The 8,195-nt window shown below is 35.7% G+C and overlaps 1 protein-coding gene across 1 annotated transcript; it reads right to left on the reverse strand.

Annotated features, from left to right (window-relative positions):
• Positions 1-7,028: 7,028 nt before the first annotated feature.
• Positions 7,029-7,475, reverse strand: LOC130934480 (uncharacterized). Its single transcript, XM_057864045.1, has one exon. It carries the CDS (start codon positions 7,473-7,475, stop codon positions 7,029-7,031), a length of 447 nt encoding a protein of 148 aa, XP_057720028.1.
• Positions 7,476-8,195: the final 720 nt, after the last annotated feature.

The following is an 8,195-nucleotide window of genomic DNA, read 5'->3' on the forward strand; positions in this document are numbered from 1 at the left end:
AGACATGAGTGTCGGATGAGTGTCGATGTGTCATGTCCGAAATGTGTCCGACATGAGAACACGACAAATCAAAGAAGTGTCTCTGCTTCATAGTAAATCAAATAAAGTGAAACAACACACATCCCTTTATTTTCATAGCACACAAGTAATCGAAGCTAATAGTTTGATAGCTCACACTAATTTAACAGATATTATTAAACAAATTTTTATTTATCATAGTACACAAATATTTAAGCATAACACATTTTTGTTCAGTATAGCACACAAATTCACATATATAACACAAAAATCAAAATAATAAAATAACACTAATTTAATAATTTTTCAAACAACTCAATTAAAGAAAACTAAGATCATTATAAATAACCATAATTAAGAAAAAAAAAAACAAAAAACTGTATAATTACACACAAATATCGAGTATAAAAAAATAACACAAGTATTCGAAGTTAATAGTCTAGTAACTCACACTAATTTATCAAGAATAATTAAATAAATTTTAATTTATTACAGTACAGAAGAAGACAACAATGACAGCAACAGCAACGACAACGACAACGACAATAATAATGACAGCGATAATATTAAAAAAGAAGAAAAAAAAAAGAGAAAAACATAACTAAAGATTAAATTTTAATAACTTAATTAACTTAATTAATAAAAACACCTGAAGACGTAACACTTTTGAATAAAAACTACCTCCTATTTTGTTATCTATAATCATTCTAATGCAAATAGTAGTAATTTTGTCCACTGATTTTACATTTCATTTATTTAATACCTCTTGTAGGCTAAAAGGAAATACACAAACACGTTGTTATTCCCATTTCAAACATAACTACCTACAAAAATTATACAAATCATGTTCTCCTATTTTCTCTCTTTCCATTATTCATTCTTTTTTTTTTGTCTTTTTTTTCTTCTTTATTTTAGTAATATTTTTTTACTAATTTTTTCTTCATCTCTATTTTTATCTAAAAAGTATAGATATTAATCCAAATATAAAACAGGATACACATCAGATATGTAGATATACAAAAGAATAAAAACTAATTGATCCCTACCTATTTTTACAAAAGATAGTACGATCCCTTAAAAGAAAATGTCCATTTTGGCCCATAATTTTATTCTCTGAAATAGCTAACAACTAATTTAGCAGTGATAATATAATATTTAACGGCCAACTCATTACTCTTACATGGTAGCTAGGCAATTCCATTACGAAATAGACCTTTTTTAATTGTAAAAGATCGCGTTGTTTTTCATCAAAATTTTAGAAGCCGAATTATTATTTCACTCAAAATGGGATAGATGTCCGCAAAAAAAAAATTAGACACCTTGCCGATCATAAAAGATAGGCCAATATTTAAAAAAAAAAACACCTTGCCGATCATAAAAGATAGGCCAATATTTTCAAAAAAAAAAAAAGTGCCAACAAGACGCTGCTGTTAATAAAAGAAAAATCTCTTAAAAAGTACATGACAAATCTGTTATAAGGTTATGTAAATAAGATTAATTATCGAACCATTTTAGTTACTAATTTATTGCTTCAATCGATTTAACTGTAATTTAATAAAAAAATTATTTTATAACAAAATAATAAATAAATTATAAATAAATATCTTAAAATATAATTATAATTTAATATAAATTTTAAAACATTTTTTAAATTTAAAACACTATATAAAATGCTATTAACTAAAGTCTTAACAAAGATAATATCATATGTAAAATGAAGAGCTGATTGAAGGACCAAAGTTTATTAAAGTCGTAATACATCCACATTCGATCAGCCAAACAACTTTTTATAGTCAAGTTGGCAATAATTTCATGCCCTATATCGTAATAGAAGGAAATAGTTAGCAAACAAGTTAAACGACCGAGGAAAACTATCAATAAATGAAGCCAAATGATCCATATATAATCAAGGTTGCGAGAATCGGACCGGTTAATAAATCGATAAAGTTATTGATTCAATAGTTTATTAGTTCGACCGGAATTCAACCGGTTTAATTAAATATTAAATAAAATTATTAAAAAACTTAAAATAATCTTAAGTATATAAATTCAATGATTTCTAACTTAATAAAATTTAAAATTTCACATAATAAATTATCCATTACTTAATATTAGAGGTTCACAAACAACTTCAAACATAAAAGTTTATAACTAAAAAAAAAAAACCCATAATATTCTACATTCAAAAGATCAGAAAACAACTTCAGAAAACCATAAACAAATAAATAATTCATCATGAAGCAGTAAACAAAAATCATGAAGGCATCAAACATATTCAATTATTCATCATAAAGCAGCAAACATATTCAGAAATAGCAAAACATATCCAAAATCATGAGTAAATAATCTCAGAAAATCAAAAACAAAAATCATGAAGCAGCAAAATAAATCGAAATCAGTAAATCAAGCAGGCAGCAAATAATTCGAAATCACAAAATCAAGAAGGCGGCAAAATAAATCAAAATCAGTAAATCAAGAAGGGAGCAAATAAATCGAAATCAGTAAAGAATCAAGCACAGAACTCATAATCAGAACTCAGAAGGTAGCAAGTTCAAGCACAGAACTCATAATCAGAAAAGGCAGCAAGTTCAGAGGGAGGCGAGATCAAAAAATCAAAATCAAGAAGCATAGAACTCATAAATCATAATCAGAATTCAGAAAGAAGCAAGTTCAAGCATAGAGCAGGCGAGCTCATAAATCATAATCAGAACCCAGAAGCAGCAAATAAATCAAAAAGACAAGAACAGAGTCTTACCGGTGGCGAGTGAGGACGCGGTGTCGGCGACAGCGAATGAGGAGGCGGGCTCGGCGAGCTCGGCGACGAGGAGGCGGGCTCAGCGAGAAGCAGAACGCGGTGGTGGTCGCGGCTGCTGTGGATGGCTGTGGGTGGCTCGGTGGTTTCTGGAATCTGGAGCTTGGTGGCAATGGTGGGTGAATGGCTGAATGCACTTGAAAAGGGGAAAGGGAAAACTGATTAGGTTAGACGAACTTATTTTAAATGAGATCCATATAAAAAAAAATCTTGACAATTATCTTCTATCTGGCCCCCCCCCCAAAATTTTGTTTCAAGTTCCGCCACTGATCACGCGTACGTGTGGGTGGTTTGAAAGTGAAAGGACGCGCAAGCGTCATGGACGCGTACGCGTGGGTGATTTTGTGCCTCTAGCACAGTTCCAGTGCGAGGGTAGCACAACTCTCGGGTCAGTATGCTTATTACGCCGATTTCCCTACCCACGCGTACGTCTCAGGGACGCTTATGTGTGAGGTGGCTTGTGTGCCACGTACCCCTCCCGCGCGTCTCTCGTGCAACTCTCTGGTCTGTTGTGCAGACACATACGACGCGTGCACGTCGTGGACGCTTGAGCGTCGATCCCTCTTTTTTTTAATGCAGAATGCAGGTGATGATGCAGAATGAATGAATGAACACTAATAAAAAAACAAAATAAAACTAAAAATGAAAAGTAAATATGCAGAACTGGAAATGAAAACTGACAGAAATAAATTAAAACTAATAAAAAGGAGGATCATACCATGGTGGGTTGTCTCCCACCTAGCACTTTTAGTTATTATCCTTAAGTTGGACATTTGATGAGCTCCTTGTCATGGTGGTTGTGCTTGTACTGATCCTTGAATCCCCACCAATGTTTGTAATTCTAATAGCCTCCGAGATCCCAAACTAGGCGCATTAAGTCTTCAAGTAAGTTAAAGCAGGTGACGAGGCCCCAAGAGTGTTGATTGCTAGAATGAATTTCGGGGTCCCAAACCTTGCTTTTGCACCTATATTCTTGTTGATCATCATTGTTCCAACTGGGTGGCAAGCAATCTGAATTCTTACTGAGACTTACAAACAACTTCCTAGACCCATTCAATCGAGTTCTACACCAACCTTTGCATTTCAACTTAGAGCATACAACCATAGTTAACCTTGCATGACAAGTCCTATCACTTATCATCTCTCTCTTACGCTTAATGTTACAAAGAGCTCTAAGTTGACCATCTGTCTCCAGTAGCCCATATTCAAGTGGGTAAGTAAAGGTTAAGGACAATAATTTTACCCACTTGAATGTTGTATTGGATGGTAGTGGCTTTGGGAGAGGTGTTTCCAATGATTGTGCAAGCTCCACTCCCTTGTGCTCTTTTTTGAATTCTTCCACCTCTTTGCAAGCCTCCTCAATTTCAACCTCTTCCTCTTGTAGTTTTCCTCCAATCCAGTCTCTTCTTCGTTGCCTACCAAGGGCATGGGAGGCTGTGCTTCTTCTTCTTTAATCTCCATCTCTTGATCAACCTCTTCAAAGTCTTCAACCATGATATGCCTTGGAGGTTGTACACCTTCCTCAACATCAACATCAAACACCTTAGAAGGAGGCTCTATGACTGGGCTTTCCCATGGAGGTTATGCATCTCCCAAGTCTTCAACCACTTCTTCCTCTTCAGCTATTACGGCTTCCTCCACTTGTTCCAATACAAAGTCACGTTCCTCATTATCCACTGGAGTTTCTAGTGTCTCCTCCATGCTACGTGCTTCATTAGATTCTTCATATGTAGCTATGGGAGTTCCTTGAGTGTCCAGCTGTTGGGAGGCTAATCGACTTATTAACTCGCCCAAGGCGGCCGAAAAATTTAGCACATTCTCATGGAACTCTTGTGTCGTCCCTTGTATCTCTCTTTCGTCTGGAAGAAGAACATTTATAGTGTCATCCATGGGAGATCGGGATGGATAAGAGGGTTCATTATTTGGGAGGAAAGGTTCATGATATGAGGGTGGTCCATCATAATAAGGATGTGGCGGTTCAACAGTCTCTATCTTGTCCACTTGTTGCGTAACACACTTCAATTCCTTGTTCTCCAGTTGAGATTCTTTAGCTATGGAAGCTTCGTGTGCTTTTCGGCTTACCACTTGCTCCAATAGATGAACGGCTGCTTGAAATTGATCCAGTGTGTCCTTGAGACGATCCCGTGACTCTTGTTCCTCTTGAATAACATAATTGGGATCATAATGCTCTTGAATTGATGGATATGGACATGGTGTATATGGAGGTGGTGGTTCTTGGGAGTAATTGGGTTGAAATTGGGGTGGTTCTAGATATGGTTCATATGGCTCATAAGGTGGTTGGTATGGTGGATAAGGATTAGGATCATATGAGGGTGTTTGGTAGTAGGGAGCTTATGAGTATGGTGGTTCAAAGTTATGTTGAGGAGGGGCTCATAGGTATAGTGTGGTGGGGGTTGATTGTCACGGAAGGGTCCACCATAACCATTGCCTTGATATGCATCACAGAATGGTTGTTGCTTGTAACACATTGGAGGAGTTTATTGCCAAAAGGGTTGATCAAATCCTTGTGGTGCCTCCCTTCTTTGGTCGTTCCAACCTTGATGCATGTTTTCATTGTAATCTCCTCTTCCTGCAACACAATGGTAACCAGACTCATAGCCAAAGGAGTGAGAGTTCATAGTAGCTAAAGAAAATAAAAATAAAAACTAGTAAAAATAAGCAACTAAGTTTTAAAACTAACAAAAACTGGCAAACAAGCAAGAAGCAAATATTTACAATAACCAATAATAAATTCTCGTTGCAACTATAGTTTCTAAACTAACAATAATCCTTTCATACAAAAACTTGTTTGTCACTTAAGAAAACTCAATAAAAATAAACCGAAGTATTTAAACCTTGGGTCTTCTCTCAAGGAATTGCAGGGAGGTGTAGTTATTATTGGTTATGGGATTGTATCTTTTTGGGTTTTGGATTAAGGAACAAGAAAATAAAATGGCAAGGAAACAAAATAATAATTAAGAAAAGTCTTAGCAAGGATTGATAATCAGAATTCCTATCCTTATTATCAATGTCAATTGTGAATGGTAATTGCCTTTTACTATCACTTAGTTAACCTCTAACAATTGAAAGTAAGTCAAGTAAGAACATCAACTTGAATTCACAAGGCCTAATCAAAGATTAGAGTAGTGAATCTCAAGCCAACTAGCTAGTTTCAATCACCAACCAACAAGAGATTTTGACAATTCAAGAGTCTCTAATCACTCAATCTAAGCTAAGAACAGAAAAAGCTAATTTAAAATCCTACCAAGCATTTTATCAAACACTTGGAAGGCGCAAAATAAAAACATTAAATAGAAAGAAGCAATAAATCTGAAATACCTCAAATTGCATTAATAAAAGAAATCAAATCTAACATGAGAATTCATAAATTAAAGTAATAGAATAAATAAAAGTAGAAGAGAAACTAAATTAAAGGAACATTGAACCTGGATTGGAGGAGAAATAGACCTAAAACTAAGAGAAATCATAAATCCTAAAACCTAGAGAACTAAAATTATGTGAATAAAAATCCAATTTGAATGATTCCCCCACTCTGCAGCCGCTAATCTGTATTTTCTGGGCCGAAAACTGGGTCAAAAACAGCCTAGAAATCGCTGGGGGCAATTTCTGATCGCTGAATTTCCGCAAAAACGACGCGTGCGCGTGATGCATGCATGCGCGTTGCCTATCTGTACGGATACTATGGCAAATTATATATCATTTCGAAGCCTCGGATGTTAGCTTTTTAACGCAACTTGAGCCGCCTCATTTGAATCTTTGTAGCTCAAGTTATGAGCGATTGAGTGTGAAGAGGTCAGGTTGGCAGCTTTACAGTTCCTTCAGCTTCTTGTATTCCTTCCACTTTTGCATGCTTTCTTTCTATCCTCTAAACCATTCCTACCCTGTAATCTCTGAAAACACTTAACACACATATCATGGTATCGAATGGTAATAAGAGAGGATTAAAATTAGCTAAATTAAGACCAACGAAACATGTTTTCAATCATAGCACAAAATCAGGAAGGAAAATGTAAAACCATGAAAATTATATGAATAAGTGTGCAAAGACTTGATAAAAGCCATTCAATTGAGCACAAGATAAACCATAAAATAGTGGTTTATCACATATTTTTGAAAACATGAAAGACCAATTGCTCCTCATGCACTCTAAGCACTAATTCACCCTTTTCTACATCAATTAGAGCCTCCCATTTGCTAGAAATGGTCTTCCTAGAATTATGGAAGTATTGTCATCCTCTCCCATATCAAGAATGATAAAGTCGGATGGAAGGAAGAACTTTCCTACTTTGACCAATAGATTCTCCACTATTCCATGTGCATATTTTAGAGATTTGTCCGCCATTTGTAATGCTATCCTTGTTTGTTGCTCCTTTTTGATTTGTAACTTCTCCATCACAAACAAGGACATTAAATTGATACTTGCTCCTAGATCATACAAGGCTTTCTCAAAGGTTATGCTCCTAATGGTGCATGGAATTTGAAAGCTCCCTGTATCTGGCATCTTCCTTGACAAATTACTCTGAATTATGGCACTACATTCCTTGGTCAGGACCATTATCTCATCTCCCTTTAAAGTTCTCTTCTTGGATAGCAACTCCTTCATGAATTTAACATAGAGAGGCATTTTCTCCAAAACCTCAACAAAAGAAATATTAATTTGCAACTTTCTGAAGACTTCTAAGAACTTTGAAAACTGCTTGTCCTTGGTTTTTTTTTTGAAGCCTCTGAGGATAAGGAATTTTAGGCTTGTACTCAGGCATTGGAGACTTCACCTTGTATTGCTCAACATCAAATGGAAAAGGGTGGGTTGTTAGGGTGCCTATCAGGGGCGTGTTTCTCCTTGGCTTGTACTTCCTCCGGAGCTTCTTTTTCAACCGGCTCCTCAGTAACCCGGGCTTCCATACCTGCCACTTGTCCACTTACTAAGGTGATGGCCTTGCACTCCTCTCTTCGGTTTGGAATTTCGTTACTAAGAAAGGTATTGGTGAACCTCTTATCGATTTCAGCAACTTATATGGCTAGTTGATCCATCTGAGCCTCCAAATTCCTAATTGAAGCTCTAGTTTTCTGCATAAAGCTAATAGTATTCTTGGAGAGTTCTACAACTAAACCTTCCAAGTCAGAAGATTTCTGAGAACTAGATGATGGCCATGATTATTATTAAAATTCTGTTGTCTCTGTGGTTGATTTCCCCATCCAAAATTTGGGCGATTTCTCCACCCCGAATTGTAAGTCATAGAGAAAGAATCACTATTGGTAGGTCTGGAGGAATTGCCCATATAATTAACCTGTTCATAAGAAAATTGACCATAATCAAAATTCTCACCTTGAAGAAATTCACCAC

Source organism: Arachis stenosperma, chromosome 6 (assembly GCF_014773155.1).
Source record: "Arachis stenosperma cultivar V10309 chromosome 6, arast.V10309.gnm1.PFL2, whole genome shotgun sequence".
Classification (NCBI taxonomy): domain Eukaryota; kingdom Viridiplantae; phylum Streptophyta; class Magnoliopsida; order Fabales; family Fabaceae; genus Arachis; species Arachis stenosperma.